General features: G+C 47.2%; 1 protein-coding gene across 4 annotated transcripts in view; it reads left to right on the top strand.

The window, feature by feature from the left end:
* ASTN2 (astrotactin 2) overlaps nt 1-17,624 on the top strand; it is an 853,772-nt gene that overhangs the window by 387,402 nt on the left and 448,746 nt on the right. For 3 of the 4 annotated variants that reach the window (XM_025432065.3, XM_025432064.3, XM_035696817.2), the window contains 3 exons: nt 15,357-15,441; nt 16,499-16,573; nt 17,362-17,499. In XM_025432065.3, coding sequence (XP_025287850.1) covers nt 15,357-15,441; nt 16,499-16,573; nt 17,362-17,499 — 298 coding nt within the window. The remainder of the gene's footprint in view (nt 1-15,356; nt 15,442-16,498; nt 16,574-17,361; nt 17,500-17,624) is intronic. The other variant, XM_025432067.3, reaches the window with a different exon arrangement.

The following is a 17,624-nucleotide window of genomic DNA, read 5'->3' as shown; positions in this document are numbered from 1 at the left end:
ACCAACTTCTTGACTTTTATCTGTGTCCTCACGTGACCTTTCTGCAGTGTGTGTGGAGAAAGTACGAGATCTACCTCCTTGTTTCTTATAATCCCATCACAAGGGCCCGCTTCATGACCTCATCTCACCCTGATTATTTCCGAAGGGCTCCACCTCCAAATACCATCATGTTGGGTGTTAGGGGCTCCAACATATGAATTTGGGGAGACACAAACATTTGGACAATAACAGACACCCATGACCTAGGATGACAGGAGAAGTGAACCAGTGACATGAACATGCACTACAAGTGGAGCTCACTACAGTGAGCACTGTGCCAAGCAGGGCTGGGACTCAGGGAGGCATGAGGGAGGAGGCTTGGGCACAAAATCTCAGGGGGCGCTTATCTGAGGGTGTCAACCCTTCATTGCACAGCCCTGAGCGCCCCTTAATCTTGGGAGGGAAAAGTATTAACTCATGACAGTGGCCTCTCTAACCTTTCCCCTGAGAAGCCTTTGAAGATTCTGCTGTAGGACCCAGCTAGAGGTGCAAAGAGCAAAGAGGTCCAGGCTGGGAAGAACCATGCAGACCCTCCAGTCTAACACCTTTCTACAGCTGATGAGGCTGGGGCTCATAGAGCATCAGGGACTTTGTTCAAGTCATTCAGGAAGTTCGTGGTAGAGTAGAGGTCTCCTGACCACCATGCTCAAGCTTGCTTTCTCCATCCCTTGAGAACAACTTCAGCAATCAGATTATTTTATCCCTGGTATGTAGGCCCCCGGCTGGGCCAATGCCTTCAGAAATCTTTTACAACATTTGAAGGTGGTGGTATCAGCTTCTGGCAGTGTTTTTTCAGGTTTGTCTCCAGGCTTATGATCCAATCCACCCATTCATGCAAATAAGTGTTTCTGTGCAGGACATCTGGGGCATGGCGAGTTCCTCGTCAGCTTCATTAACGTCTTTCTTTCACAAACATTGACTGAGACTCAAGGCTGAGTCAGTCACCAGGAAGAGAAGCAGATGAGACACTGCCACCACCTCCATTTGCTCAAAATCAAGCTGCCCCCAGTGTGGGCTGTTTTGTTTTTGGAGAGGCAGTCAGAGGAAAAGGGGAAAAAAATGGAAGCACTGAAGTCAGGCAGACCTGGGTTAAAATCTTGGCTCTGCCTGAAACTATCGGGGCAGTTGTGAGCAAATTGCTTAATTTTCCCCAAGCTTCAATTTCCTGCTCTCTTTTATCAAAGGAAAAGGTATTCACCTTTACTAGGTTATTGTGATGATTGTAATCAGTACAAAGTACCTGCTACATAATATGGCAAATATATGTGTTCAACAAATGAGAATTATTGAATCAGGGGCAAAAAGAACCCCCAGTGCTGACAACGCTTAACCCACAAGTCTTAATCATGGTGGAATGGAAGGCGTGCTGACAGATTTCTGAGCAGAAGTGGCCTCCACAAAACTGGTTAAAACACATCGCTCCACAATAGCACTAGCCTTTTCTGGTTGCTTGATGGGAGCCAGCCCATTACACCACACTGCCCTTTCTCTTCTCCTACACTGAGGGCAGCTTCCACTTCAATGCAGGTGATGAAGGGGAAGGTCTCTGAGAAGTGTGTGTGTGTGTGTGTGTGTGTGTGTGTGTGTGTTGTTCCAGTCTTTTGGTTATTTTTTGTTAAATGGTCTTTTTAATTAAAATTCAATAGATGAGTTTCTACCAGACAACAGGGGTCAGGAGGTGTATGGATTTGATGCTGATCACACCGAGGCTGTCCCTCAGGACAGGGCATCCAGGAATTCAGGATGCTTCACACAAGTCAGGCGAGGTCAGTGGCTCACCCTGTACAGTATGAAGGGTCTGCTACAACCTTTCAAAAGGCCCGAAATGGACTTAATAGCAAAGCCTGACTCCCTGGTGAAGCCTGGTACAGGCCACGTAGACACATGTTGCTTAATTTTAATGATTCATAAAGATTCTCCATCATATACCAGTAAATGTACCATAAAAATATTTTGTGAAAAAATGTGTGTCTTAGTATAATGGGAACCTGTGCTGTTCTGTAATTAAATCATTGTCAGAATGTGGGGGCTTTTTGGGGTAGGGGGAGAGGGGCAGAGACTGGGGCTGGGATTGAGGAGTTGGCCTGGGGTAGGGGTGGCTGAAGGGTAGACCCTGAGGAAGGGTAAGGAAGGGATAGAGGGGCGGGGCCTGGAGAGGGGTGGAGCCTGGGGAAAGGTAAAGGGGCGGGGCCTGGAGAGGGGTAAGGGGGTGGAGCCTTGGGATAGGTAAAGGGGTGGGGCCTGGAAAGTGATAAAGGGGCGGGGCCTGGAGATGGGTGGAGCCTGGGAAGAGGTAAAGGGGTAAGATCTGGGGAGGGGTAAGGGGGTGGGAAATGGGAAGGGATAAGGGGTGGAGCCTGGGGAGTCGTAAAGGGGTGGGATCTGGAGAGGGTTAAAGGGGTAAAGGGGTGGGATCTAGGGAGGGGTAAAGGGGTGGGATCTGGGGAGGGGTAAGGGGGTGGATCCCATTAGGGGCAGAAGGGTAAGAGGGCGAGGTCTGGGGATGGATAAGGGAGAGGGCCTGGGGCAGCGGGTGAGGCAGGGGCTCAGGTGTGTGTGCCTGTGTGAGAATGGGACTAAGAGCGAATAGATGGGAAGTGACGGGAAAGGAGGGGAATGCAGAAAACTCCAGATAAAGAGGAAGAAAAGTAGGGGGAGTGGAATTACCGGGATGTGACTGTGTTCTCTGCTCTAGGCACCTTTACTTACCTTATCTTATGTAATCATTACATTAACCCTCGAAGTAGGCAGACTGCCCTTGTTTCGTCTCTTTTGTGGACAAAGTGGGTCTGGGGACTTACCTTGCGCCTGTCTGACTTACCCTCAAGTTCCTTTCACTGTTGAGGGCTACAGAGGAACCAGGCTTACAGGAGGGTGCGCAGTGAGGAAGGAAGAGGTGCACAATGAGAGAACGGCACACACAGAAAACACAGAGACCAAAGAGGGAAACTGAGGCAGGAGCAAACGCACAAAGACTGAAACACAGAAAGGGTGACGGAGAAGAGAAGAGAGAACTGTTGCCCAGAAGAGAGCCCAGAAGGAGGGGGAGAGGAAGACCATGAATATGGATATAATCAGAAATGAGATTAGCAAAGTGGAACTTAGCTGGGTTCAGCTGAACATACACATTATGTAAAATGGTATCATATTCCAGATGGAAGTGCTGCAGATGACAGTTCTCCAGTTTCCCAGGGAAGCTATAGCTGTGACCCTGCCCATCTGCCTCGAGCTGAGGCTGAGGTCACTCTGAGGAAGAGCCCCCTCTGAACAGAGTGCAGATGCCACATGCTGCCCACCGGTTCTCTTTGTTTTCCCCCAAGTCCTCACCAGCAGGAGACAAAGGCTCCATCCTTGGGGTGTCCGGACCCCCTTACTTCAGGGCGTGGATGGCTGGCTCAGAACACATCCCTGTGTGTGGCCCATTGTACTCCGTGCACATCTGGAAAATCATCATTCTTTCTCGCTTTAATTTTATAAATGAGATTTGATTTTTAAGCTCGCAAAGATAGCTGGTGCTTGAAGAAAGAACCATCAGTGCATCTCTTTTGTAGAGTGAAGAACTCTTTTGCAAAATGAATAATTACCCTCTGCTTAATCTATTTTGTATATTTCACTTTGCCGGTTCAGGTTTTGTGCAAGTGGGAGAACAACTGCATTATTAATCATCCTGTGTCCTGAACAGAATAGTGTATATTTTATCCTTACCGCATCCTTGTGAATAGGACAGGACAGAACTTATGTTCCCCGTCTTCCGGGTAAGAAAGATGAGGCTCAGAGAGATGGAGGATCTTGAGCGAGGCCACCCATCAGCTAGTGGAGAAGCAGAGCCCCAGGGGCCCCTCTTGTCTACATCCTGGCACACTCCGGTGGAGGCGCGGTAGGCGGCCCGGGCCCGGTAGAGCCACCACCGTGGGTCATTTTGAGTGACGTGCAGGATCGTGCTGAGCCATCTTACCTGGGACAGGGTGAGGAGAGCTCTGGCTCCAGAGGCGAGCAGAATGGGATTCGAATCCTGATCCTGTTTCTTTCTTTCTGTGCAAACTGGAGGCCAGTTGTTTAACCCCCCGGGGGCTTCAGTTTCCTCATCTGTAAAATCAGGATGTTAGCCCCTGCTTCACAGAGTGGCTGGGTGGACAAAAGGTGAGAAAGTAGATCAAACATGGCATGCTTAATGAGATCCGTAAGCCGCCCTTAGCCTTTTCTTCCCTTTTGCCAAATTACAGCCAAGGGGTCCGAGTGGGAGCCACGGGCAGGAAAGAACATGAAGGCAGCCAATTTCCCTGTAATGATCATCGTAAAAGCAGGCTGTGCTATGGAGCCCATATGGGGACAGAGCATTCTGGACGCTGTTCAGTGACGGGGGCAGGCCTCATCAACCTTGTGGAACTGAGGGGATAGGGTCTTGGCCAGAGACAGGAAACTGTGCAAAGTCACGGAGCCTCTGGGTGAAAAACGCAGAGCTCAAACCCTGTCCTCGCCCCAGTACCTGGAGTACCTTCTCTGCTTTGAACATCCTCTCTCCATGCACGATGCTTGGATCCAGCGTCTGGACAGGACTCTCTTTGTAGAGGGGATATGGGGGTTTCCAGGAGTTTCCGGACACCTGCAGAATAAGGTGCCTGCTGTGCCCTCTGGCTCTGCTGATTGGAGAAGCAAAAGGGCCCCTATTTCTCACTGTGCTATGACCTTCCTCTGCTCCCACCCTTTCCTCTGCCTGGCAAGTTCCTCTACCCCCGTGGGAGAGAGGCAGAACTCTAGCCTGGGGCCAGGGCCCTGTCTCTGGATTGCAGTCCTGGCCTTGGCACTCTTCAGTTTGTGACATCACGCCACAACCCCTCAGGGCCTCAGTCTCTTCATCTGTACCATGGAGTTGAAACTAGAACCTGCCTGTAGGCTTGTTGTGAGGGCCACATGCGCTACATTACAGTGTCCCCTCTTGTGATTATCCCTCCTCTTCACTGGCACCTCTGGGACCTTGGGGCTGAGTCCGATGCCCTTTCCCGTGACCCTGCAGCTCTCTGCACACGCCCCCCTCCCCAGCCCCAATCACACCTTGTGGCAGCGTGTATTTTCTTCTCAGTGGTACCTGAGTGTCAGCTGCTGGTGGTAGAGAATCGGATGGATTCGTCTTGCGACACGATCCCGCCGGTGCTGGGTGCAGAGGAAGGACACTACTGAGGAATGGTCAGAAGTAAGATCTGACAGAACATGGAAGACTCCTAACTCTGGGAAATGAACTAGGGGTGATGGAAGGGGAAGAGGGCAGGGGGTGGGGAGGACTGGGTGGCGGGCACTGAGGGGGGCACTTGATGGGATGAGCACCGGGTGTTATTCTGTATGTATTCTGTATTTTTATTGGTAAAATAAAAAATAAAAATAAAATAAAATTTTATTAATAAAATAAATAAAAATAAAAATAATAAAATAAAAATAAAAAATAAATTTATTAGTTTAAAAAAAAAAAGATATGGGCCAGAGATGAGGCAGGAGCCATGTGGGGAGGGGAAAGGGAAGAAAGAACCAACCTCTGCAGCAGGAAGCCCGGTCAGGGGCTGCGGCCCTGAGGGGCTGGGGGAGGAAGCCAGAGAGGAAGTAGGGCCCGGGGGAGGGGGAGCCCGGTGACCCCAGCAGCAATGACAGCAACTCACACTTACCTGAGGCCATCTGCATGCACCTCTGGTGACATGGTAATTGGGTTGTTGTTGTTTGGTTTTATTTTAAGAGAGGGAGTGCATGCGGGGAGGAGGAGGGAAGGGCAGAGGGAGAGAGGATCCAGGTGGATCCACGCTGAGCACAGAGCCTGACGTGGGGCTCGGTCTCATGACCCTGAGATCATGACCTGAGCTGAAATCAGGAGTCAGAGGCTTAACCCACTGCGCCACTCAGGCACCCCATGATCTTGTGTAATATGTTCCTGCCAGTCCTTGTGACAGTTTTAAAAATTGGGGTTAAGATGTCCATTTCCTGGACACCTGGGTGGCTCGGTGGTGAGCATCTGCCTTTGGCTCAGGTCATGATCCCGGGGTTCTGGGATCAAGTCCACGTTGGGCTCCCCGCAGGGAGCCTGCTTCTCCCTCTGCCTGTGTCTCTGACTCTCTCCATGTGTCTCTCATGAATAAATAAATAAAACGTTAAAAAAAAAAAAGATGTGTGTTTCCTGATGAGGAAACTGAGGCCCAGAGTAGTGCAGCAGCCAGTGGAGGCCACTAGGTCTGTGCGAAGCAAGCGGAGGCTTCAGCCCCCCCCCCCCATGGCCTTAATTCCCGTGGGGCTGCTGATTTCCCTCGCCGCGTGTGTTCCCCTTGCCCAGCCCTTCAGGGCCCCCCTTCAGGTGACTTGGGGCGGCGGGGGCAGTGGGGGAGGGCAAGGCCCGCTCGGGCGCCCGTGTGAGGAGTGCTGCGACCCTCCTGGTGCCTGGGACCGGCTGCCTCTGGTTTGATCCCGCGGCTGGTGAGGTTGCCTCAGCCCCTCCGTCCTCACTCTGCCGTAATTTTAATGGATCTCTTCCCCTCGTGCTCTCCTCCTAGACATGATGTGTAGACAGTTGTGCACAGGGCCTGCTCAGGGACAGCCGCGGCCAGGGCACGGGGCCCGCCCTGGGCAAGACCCTGAGGTGGGCGCTCAGGCAGGGCCTGCCACCGGCCCTCAGCGCCCAGGCCATTCCCCACGGCTGAGTCCATGCCTGTAGCCCCCGGTGGCCTTGATGAAGGACTCTGATCTCCATCAGGCCTGACCGCCAGCCTGGGCCACCAGGACCCTTTGGCCTCTGTTGTCTTTTTGTTTTTGTTTTCTTCTTCTTCCTCTTGGCCTCAGAGGCATGAGGGTGAATGGTGTTGAGGGGCCGGCAGCCATCACGGGGATGTCCAGATGTGTCTCAGGTGCTTCTGGAAGAACAAGGAGGAAACGTGTCACTGCAACAGTGTAAGGAACAAAGGGACAGCAGAGGCACCCTTGCGAGGTTGCTTGGATGTCATCCAGACCAACCTTCTCAGGGCACAGATAGGGAGACTGAGTCCCAGGGAGGAAGGAGCCCTGCCCTGGGTCGCACAGCACAGTTGACTGAGCAGACTTCTAGAGAAGTCTTCCTCACTTTCTGAAGATCCCGGTCCTTCCTCTTGTTACTTGGCTGCCCTCAGGCCTTCCTGCCTCCCCCCTCCGTCCCTAGGGAAACACTGACTTCAAGAGACAAGACCTGCGTGTGTTAAAAGAAGAATCAAGGACTGGGATTTGAACAGGGCTTGGAAGGGTGTTTGGGGATCTCTGTGTATTAGCCGCTCATCTTCCTGCACAGGAAGACGGCAGCCTAGAAAAGCAGAAAGATTTGCTCAAGGTTGCAGAGGAGTCATCGTTGTGAAATACATTCCCTGAGGATGCTGCTTGCATTCAGAACTGCCCAGATGAGCTCATGCCTTTACTAAATACCATTTTGCCGCTTAATTTTCTCTTCGCCTCCTACTCACTCTCAACCTCTGGTCTCTCCTCTGCTGAACATCTCTCTCTCCGAGTCTCAGGTTCTGTTCTTCTCAGGGAGTGGGATCAGGACAGACCTGCTGCAAAAAGCAGACCCGGGTCTGCAGGTGGGTCCCAGATGGCCCTGTTATGATCAGTGAACCCAAGAGGAGGTTAGGGCAAGAAAGGTGCAAACAAGGGAGGGAGAGCCATTGAGAAGGCTGGGACAGTTGGCTGGGGCCTAGTCATGAAGGGCTTTGGATGTTAGACTCTGTCCTGAGAGCAGCAGGGAGCCACTGAGAATTTGGGGAATGAGCCATGGGTGTAGCTGCTCTTTGAAAAGATAACTGGCTATCACTCAGATTGATGGAAGGACACGGAAAGCTTACCACCAGTGATGAAACTTTTTCAGCAGTGTTTTTCCAACAGTGTTGAGGGCCTTCCCTGGGCCACTGATAGTAGGAAAGATGGGAAGCGATGGGTCTGAGTGACAACAAAGATGTAGAATCAGTGGCATTGAGGTGCCATTTGGATGTTGAGGGTGAAAAAATGGAGTCAGGTCAGAATTTTCTAGGGTTTCCATTTTAGGAAGAAAGTGGGACCATTATTCATAGAAGGGGGGAATGCACATTGGAGGTGCATCAGCCTTTGTTACACCAAGTCTGCATAACAAACAACCACAATGTTTTATTGTCAACAACTAGAAGCATTTTCCCCTTTGTTATGCAGTTGGATGGACCAGTCTAGCCAGGACTCAGTTGCACTTGTCTCTCAGCTCTGGCTGCATCCAGTTCTGTTCCACATCCCCTGCATCCTCCTTGGACCAGCCACTTCTTAGAGCATGGTTTTCTCATGGCAAGAGAACAAGCCCAGCCAAACAGCACATTTCAAACCTTGGTTCACATCACGCCTGCGATCATCCCATTGGTCAAAGCAGGTAACACACTAAGCCCGCAGACACAGGCTGGGGAAGAAATCTCACTCTTCCCACAGTCAGCCATGGCAAGGTTGTGTGTGCATCCTCCTGTAGGAAGTGAGGACACCAGTCATTCATTCTACCACAGGGCACATTTTCCTTCACCGCAGTCTCCTATGCTCACGCCATTTTCCACAGTCTCTTAAAGCACAGCCTCAGAGAACCATCACATAGCTTGGCAAGTCTCAGAAAGAGACTGGGCTTGGATATCCAGAACCCTGGGCAACCTACCCACCCTCTCCAGGCCTCAGCTTCATAGATACTTACAGTGGAACCAATAACATCATCCTTCCAGTATCATCATATGTACCAAAAGTCATTTGAGTAAGATCAGAACATAGTAGATGCCCAATTAGAAGGTACTGTGCTTCCCCTGTGGGTTATCCCTGCTAGCAGGAACTCAACCTCCATTACATAGGTATTATGTATGGATTTACTGTAATCCACACATAAAATATTTACATTTGAACAGGGGCTCTTTGAAAGAGTGATTTTAATCTTTAGTTATAGTCAGATTTTAGAAATCAGCCCGATGCTAATTTTGGTGTGGGTGAACTGGAGATTCCTCTTCTTCCAAATGCTTATCATCTAGCAACTGATAATTGTCACATTATGGGTGGTTGTCCTTAGCTCCTGTCCTGGTGGTCATGTCTGCTGTTATGATGTTTGTGATTATGTGAAGGAGCATGAGATTTGAAGAGTCTGTGACCTTGAATGAATGACTAGTTTGCATCTAAGCTTTTGTTTCAGACTAGTAGTCCCTTCCGCCTGGTACTGGTCATGAGTATGACCTCTGAGATGACATGCAGTGACATATGGCAAGTGTCTTCACCACTCCTGCCACAGAGCAGGCTCCCAGTGAGGTCATGCTCAGCCCATACCTCTCCTACCATGCTCCTGACCCTGAGCTGGGCTCCAGTGACACAGAGATAGACATGAAGAAGCCCAAGGTGGCCCACTCAGAGTCAGAACAAGAAAGGATGCCATACACACTTACTGCTCTGAGGGCACAGGGAGATTTTTTTCCAAGCTACAGTGACAAGAAGAATAGGAAAATGAACAGCAGCCAGTGTCCCTGGCCTGCGATGATAAGTGATGACTGAGTCGGAAGCAAGTGAAAATGGAATCGTAAGAGGATGACAAGGTGGGAGGTGGGGAGCTGGACAGCAGGCAGACTTGGGAAGAAGGATTTGCACTTATCTAGCTGTTGTGGGCAGGTGATGAGCTTCTCTGAGCTGTGGGGGACGGGGAGGTGGGGGGGCGGGGGGTGGCAGCCTCTGGCTGATGCTCTCCTCCATGCCCGTGTGTCCTTCAGTAGGAGGAGCAAAGACAAAGGTGACAAGTGTTGCCGGTTCTGGGAATATGGTGACCAGCTTCGGAGATTATTTCATTCAGGTTGCCCCAAATTTACAGATAAAGAAACTGAGATCCCCTTGACTTTGCAGAGGGCCTACCTTGAAATTGCAACCATCCTTCATCTACAAAGCACTTTTTCTTTCCACTAAAACAATTAATGAAATTGGCCCCACCTCTCCAGGAGCAATAATTACAAAAACTCAAACATCCATGATGCTTTCAGCAAGAAGAAATGTGCCAAAGCCTCTACTGCAGACTTTTCAAAGACATCACAGATCTTTCTAGCAGATAGGTGATATCAGTGCTGTTACAGATTAGAAAACAGGTGCAGGGATCCCTGGGTGGCGCAGCGGTTTGGCGCCTGCCTTTGGCCCAGGGCGCGATCTTGGAGACCCGGGATCGAATCCCACGTCAGGCTCCCGGTGCATGGAGCCTGCTTCTCCCTCTGCCTGTGTCTCTGCCTCTCTCTCTCTCTTTCTCTGTGATGACTATCATAAATAAATAAAATCTTAAAAAAAAAAAAAAGAAAAAAGAAAACAGGTGCAGAGAGGTGAAGCCACTTGATCAAATTTGTGCAAACTCTAAGTGGCAGGTCCAGGATTTGAATCCAAAGCAAGATGATTCCAGGGAAAGTGCTCTGAACTACTTTCTCTGCCTGCTGGTCTTACATGATTAACATGAAGGCAAAGTCCACTCTGAAGTCATTTGGAAGAATCCACACAAGCTAAACTCAAGATGGCTCGTAATTGAGGCATTCTGTTGTTTTCACCCAAGGTTTTATGGAGTGGGAATGTATGTCACATAAAATGAGAACTGAATGAATGGGACCTAGGAGACATGAAGGGTAAATATTTTAAAGCCAGTGCAACTCATCTATAGCTGATAATACAGAGTTTTAGTAACTAGCACGATGAAAATCCACCTAAGTGAATTCTCTTATGGGAACAACTTTAATGAAGAGATTAAGCCCTTTTTAAGGTCTGCATTATCAGTCACATAAATGCATATTTTAAATCTGTTAAAGGTATCTCAGATTCATGATATTAAAAAATAATCCCTGTTTATAAATGTAATAGATTCTCATTATAGGAAATGCAGAGATGTCAGAGGAATACAGCGGGGAAAAAAATCCTAGAAAATGTTGCCAAGTGTACTGAAGCATTGAGATCACCCATGCAGTGGGAAGGATGCCACAGTAGCGGCCAAGTACCCTGGGTCCTAATCTCTACTGGGCCCGAGGCTAGTCTAGTGATTTGACCAAATGTCTTCACTCTTGACGTTGCACTTTCCCTTCTGAGAAATGAAGCTGAGAAGATGTGACCGAGATGATCTTTAAGAGCTGTTTCTGCTCTGTTATGAAATAGAATTCTATTTTAGACATTTCATCAACACTCATGTTTATACTCTCCATTTCCTTGGCAAATACCTGTCCTGGTTATAAGAAAGTTTCTTCTAGTCCTCAGCAGAACTATCATTTTCTAAATGAATTCAGCCTGAATTCATGATAACTACAATATATTTATGTAATCACTCATTCATTCATTCATTCAGCCAATGAGTGGCCTACCCTTCATCAGATTTATAGTAGTTACTAGCATGTGGAGAGGATTATAAAAAGATTTCCGTGATCAAGAAGCTCCCAGCTTCGTGGGAAGAACAGTCAAATTTAAAAAAAAAAAAAAAAGGTTTCTTTATCACATTGGCATAGACATTACTATTGTAAAATATACCTCCTCATTTATTTATGTACCAGGCAGCTCAGCAGATGCTGGGTGCAGCAGTGAGCAAGATGGGTGTGGTTCCTTCGCTCAAGGAAGTTCTTTGTGACAGGAGTAAGGGGACACAGGTGATCGTGGTCAGCACGTGGAAACCAAGTAAACCTGTGTCTCTGGAGAGCTGTCCTTTGATACCCTGGCTGCCCTGGGTATGCAGAAGCAGGGTTGAGGAAAGGACTCACAGAAGGAAGGGGTTAATACTCAGGTCTGGCTGTCAAAAGCTTGCATCTTGCAAGAAGAAAATGCTTGGTTGCAAAGAGTAGAGAGTTAGCTGAGCCAGCAAAATAGGAAATCGCAGTCAATAAAGCCAATAGCCATGGCACTGATGGAAGTCTTCCTGGAGACACCCAGCCCAACTGCTGAGAGTGATCACAGCTCACGCTCAAACAGTGTCCAGAAAGCAAGAATTTAGGGCTTCAGAAAGGCAGCATAAATGACTGACTCTCATCAGCACTCAGAATTGATGACCTTCTCCTTCCAACTTTCCGTTTTGCAGATTGGGAAATTAAGGTCCAGCAAGAAGAAATTGCGTATCCAGTGTGTCTAACGTTATATTCCAGTGTGTATCATAATGGAGGGCTGTCTTGGAATGGAAGGGAAAGAGGAAGAAATTTCTTGAGTATCCACTCCTTAGGTCTTCCTTGAGCCATGAGCCTTATCCTTCACTACTTCAATTTATTCTCACAGTCAGCTCTGTGAGGTTGACATACTATCATTTCCATTCTGTGGATGAGAAAACTGAGACCCACAAAGGTGGAGTGACTTCCTCAAGACCACACATCCAAGGAGAGAGAAAGTGAGGATTGGAACTTAGACCGGTCTGCCTCCAACCATCTCTGCCCTCCCCCGCCGCCACTCCCACTTCCTGTTCTCTAGGCAGCCTTTTAGGGGTCTCGGGGTGGATGCTTCTCCTTCGCAAAATACATATTTGTTGTATAATGAGTGTCAGTAATTAAGGTCTGTCCTGAGAAATGGGAAACTTGCCTGGTAAGCGCATGGGAAAGAAACACAAAAGACAGCCCCGTTTTTCTGTGTGGATTCTCATTCTCACTAATTCCCAAGGGGAGGGAGAGGAGACAGTGGACCTGTGCCCTTTCCTGCAGAGTCACAGATTGATTGGAGAAATCTGAGCCCACGCTGTGCTCTTTCCCTGAAAAAGAAAGGCCCTCCCTTCCCGTGGCTTCCTGCCCTCTCCAGCCTGGCTTCCTGTCCCTCTGCGGGAGGCAGCCATACACTTCTCCCATTATGAATCATGAGGTGTGTGGTTGTGGCAGATCATAAATCAGTCCTGGGAGCCTCGGGGACAAATGCCAGGACTTTTAATATTTAATATTAGACGTATTTAAAGTGGTGAATATTTCATGATGGGACTGTCGCATTTTAACACATCATTAGTGACTCCTACCCCTCCCCATTTTGGTAAATTATTCTCATCCAAATCTCAAGGATCTCAGCCCTCCATTCTCCTCACCTCCGGCAATAGTCAGCTCATTAGGTTGCACACATTCGTCGGAAGACTGGAACTTGCTATTGGAGAGGAGAGTTATGGAGAACATTCCTGCCTGCAAGCAGCCTCCTCCTATTTACCAGGTATCCAGAGAAGAAGGAAAGTACATCACTCTCCCTCTCTCTTCTTTTGGCAATCTTATTCTGAATATTTTTAATACTATCTCTGACACATAATCCTTTACTCTTTCTTCTGTCTTACTACCATTTCAGTTCAACCAACATTTATCAAGCCTCAGCTCTTTGCTAGATACTTGCTAATGCTGAGGTTACAGAGATTAAGCAGCATTATAATGTATAAAACAAATTAGAGAGGGTTTCTTTTTTTAACACTCAGAATGCTTTGTATAAGGTCAAATGTATAACATCTTTAGTGAATCAGTGAAAACAATTGTTGTTTGATGAATATAAACGTTTTGAAGTCAGGAGTTATGGGTGATAGTTGTAGAACCTGTCTTGCCCTAATATATATTCCCTGCTGTGTTTTGTTTTTGTAGCACAAAGTTGAAAAAAAAAAAAAGACTTGTTTCACAACATCTGTAATTGTAAAAAGCCTGGGCTTGTTGGCACTTTGGCTCCCAGTCTCCATCTCTTCCTCAATGAAACAGAGATGACAGGAGAAGGTGTTTTTATGGGCTTGGTGGTGGTTGTTGGTTTTCAATGAATTTTGCATAAAATGTGTTTACCTGCCAACTGGAGTGAATGTAAGTGTGCTCTCCTGCGTCTGAAATTCTAGTATGTAACATCTGAACGTTTAGCCTTCATTTTCTTTTTACTATTAATGAGATTTAAAAATAAAAGATTTTAAGGGAAATTAAAATCAATCTAAAAGTTGCAAATATCCTAAATCTCTGCCATTGAATTATAAATTTCCGGGAAACATGGTTCGAAAACTCTCTCAGGTCAGGCTAATCAGAATCACTGTAGGATTGAAGAGCTGCAGGTTCATCTGTGTGTGTGTGTGAGAGAGAGAGAGAGAGAGAGAGAGTATATGAGTATGATCATCTGAGGATGAGGAAGAAGGCAACCTGATGCCCATAGTCTAGAAATTTATGAGCTATAACAGATAATTATTCATTTAGCTCACCGTATTGAGCACCTGGTCTGTTCTAGGCAGGGGGCTAAGGCAGGGCAGTTCCTATGAGCATCTTCCAAGGTGTGGTCCATAGCACAGTAATCTCATGACCTGTCCCACCAGCAAGCTTCTCAGGATGAAATAGGATTTGGGAAAACTGTTTAGGTATCACTTTCATGAAGAACCACACACACTTGCTCTACAGATAGTCTAGTGTTTCCCATTCATTTTATTTTATAGAATCTATGGTAAGGCATCTGTGAACATTCCACAAATACACCTTAGGGAAAACAAATAACAAATTGAACCATATTCACTACCATCTTAAGGAGTGTACGGTGGAGCAGAACTGATAACTGAAGAGAGGACAGAGAGCTTTGGAAAAACTCTTCCTGGATTCTGAACTCTGAAGATATACAAGGAAACTAGACATGTGCTCCTGCCCAAAGTGAGCTTGGGCCAAAGGGAGAAGATGCTAAAGGCAATGTGGGATACTAGCAAGCATTCATGCAACCAGATATAAGATATGGCCAAAATAAAATGATGTATGGATACCTGGGTGGATGGATGGATGGATGGATAGAGAGGAAAAGGGTAGGAGGAGAAAAGGGGAGAGGGAAGAAGAGGAAAGGAAAACCAACTAAGACAAACAACAATAACAACAAAACAAAATAAAATCCAGAAATGATAAATGAAAACAAATTATCCAGAAGGGGAAATCAAAGGTATCTTGGAGAGGGTGACATTTGATTTGAGACTTACGGATGAACATGAGTTGTTCATTCAAGTGGAGAGAATCCCAATGTCTGATTATACTCAATGCAAATGTACTTTATCATAAGTTAAATATTTGAAGATGGGACCTCCATCTGTTGCCACCAGGTCACTTCCTGTTTCCCTCATTAACCCATGGGCCCCATCAGTGTCCTATCTCTGCATCCTCGTGTGAGGCCAAGAATCTGGCTGGGAGTATGGTCAGGACTTGTTGAATGAGTAAGTGAGCAGATGAACAAATGAATAAACTCTTTATTAACCACCATGGTGGGTAGACCAGAACATGCTCTTTCCCTGGGCCTTTTCTAAAACCAGGCAACCCATTGAGAAAACAAGGATGCCAGAGGAGAAGGCTGTTTGGGGCAGATAGTATTTCACAAGACTCCTTTTTCTTTTTTGTTTTCAGGAGAGTGCAGCTGTCATGAAGGCTATGCCCCCGACCCGGTTCATAGACACCTGTGTGTGCGCAGTGACTGGGGACAGAGTGAAGGGTGAGTGGCAAAGGACATCATAGCAGGGACAATGGAGGGCCATCCCCACCTCCTCTGCTCTGTTACTACAGGCCCCAGAACCACTCCACAGAGAGGAGTCTTCTCTACAACAGTTGTGTTCTTATAAAACTCGATGGGTACTGAATCCCATTTCCCACTGAATAACATTTTTGTATTAAAGGCACATGATTGATGAATCTTCTAAAGAGCAAAGGCTCAAATTTAACTCCCTCTCCCAAACTGTAAGTAATCATTGAACACTTCCTTAATCGGACTGATAAAGAAAGAAAATCAGGTTCTGGTCCATAAACTCCAGAACGGACAAGTGGTCATTAAAGTGCAGAGCCCTTTTGTGAAATGGAGACATTCTCTTATAAATAGTCTTACCCAGTACATGGGTTTGAACAACATGAGTTTAAACCACATGGGTCCACTTACATGCGGATTTTTTTTTTCAATAAATACAGTACAGGACTGTTTGTGTATTTTCTTTATGATTTTCTCAACATTTTCTTTTCTCTAAGCCTACATTATTGTAACAATAAAGCATATGATACATATAACCTATAAAATATGTGTTAATCAATGGATTGTGTTACTGGTAAGCCTTCCAGTCAACAGTAGACTATTAGTGAGGTGTTTGGCTGGCTCATTCAGTAGAGAATGCAACTCCATCCCAGGATCATGGCTATGGGCATGATACTTATTACTTATAATACTACTTATTAAAAAAAAAAAAGAAGAAGAAGAAGAAGAAGAAGAAGAAGAAGAAGAAGAAGAAGAAGAAGAAGAAGAAGAAGAACAGTAACAACAACAACAAAATAAAACAGTAGGCTATTAGAGTTTGGGGGAATCAGAAGCTACAGGCAGATTTTGGACTGTGTGGGGGTGCCAGTGCCCCTAAACCCCCAGTGTTGTTTAAGGATCAACTATAGTTACTTCTGTGAAATTTGTCTGTAAAGCTACTTTTAAGCAGTGTGCACACGTGAATCCCACCTGCCTCTGACTAATATCATCTCCTATCCCCTTTCTTTCCCTCCCTCCATTCTTCCCACAGACCTTGGCCGTACACTACACTTGAGAGAGGTTATGACCTAGTAACGGGAGAGCAAGCTCCTGAAAAGATCCTCAGGTGAGTTGACAGTCTTGTTGGGGTATGATGTTGGGAATCAGAGGAGGGCCGAGGGAGGAAGTCATGCATTCTTAGTTAGTAGGGCCTGTGAACCTTTAGGGTCTGCTGACTATAGAGAAACCCTCATTGGCATGAATGTACCATCATGGCCCAGGTTGCTATGGGAATCGAATTCCCATTTGTCTGGCATCTAGACCTACAGACTCAGATATTTGAAATGGGCAAGACATTGCTGATTATCTAGTCCAGTGCTTTAAAAATATTCTGAAGCCAGAGAACCTCTTCATGCCACCTCCACGAAATCTTGTGTGAAACTTCAATACTTCAGTTGAGAAAGACATACAGCAAATTAAGTGGCAGAACTGGGAATCAGATTTTGGTTCAAATTGATTCAGAGTCCATGCTCTTCACCTTTGTGCAGACGGCCCCTGCTGACTTAGCAGTCACTTCTGGAACTCCTGCTGGCTCTCAGGACTGCCGGGGAAAGTAAAGCTGAAATCACTCCTGTCCTCACAGAGCCCACTGTTTATTGGGAGTCAGGACAGGTGGGCAGGAATAGAAAACTAGCAACACAGAGCAATGCATGGGCTAAGTGATTAATACGTTTAAAAGATGGTCATCCAGGTCTGGGCAAGCTTGGTCAGAATGGCACCTTAGAGAATGCAGCGGGCCTCAGCTGAGTGGAGGAAGTAAGAAATGGTCCTAGAAGGGGTGGCAGGAGGGGCCCCTATTTGCTATTTTCTCTCTGCTTCCCAGGGAGTTCCCCAATGGAAACTCTTACATTGCAGGTCTACTTTCAGCTTGGGCCAAGGACTCTGGCTTCCGGTCAGCAAAAGCTTTGTGGTTCCGCCTGTGGAGCTGTCCATCAACCCCCTGGCTAGCTGCAAGACGGACGTGCTCGTCACAGAAGACCCTGCGGATGTCAGGTAGGGAAGTCAACCCCTACCTGTACCAAGGACTCTTCAGCACACTGCAAACCCCTCTGTTTGAGGATCCCAGGGACTGGTGCAAAGAAGTGGTCTTCATATTGTTGAAGTAGGCACCTGCCCAG

This window comes from Canis lupus, chromosome 11 (assembly GCF_003254725.2).
Source record: "Canis lupus dingo isolate Sandy chromosome 11, ASM325472v2, whole genome shotgun sequence".
Classification (NCBI taxonomy): domain Eukaryota; kingdom Metazoa; phylum Chordata; class Mammalia; order Carnivora; family Canidae; genus Canis; species Canis lupus.
This window is presented reverse-complemented; position numbering and strand designations above follow the sequence as displayed.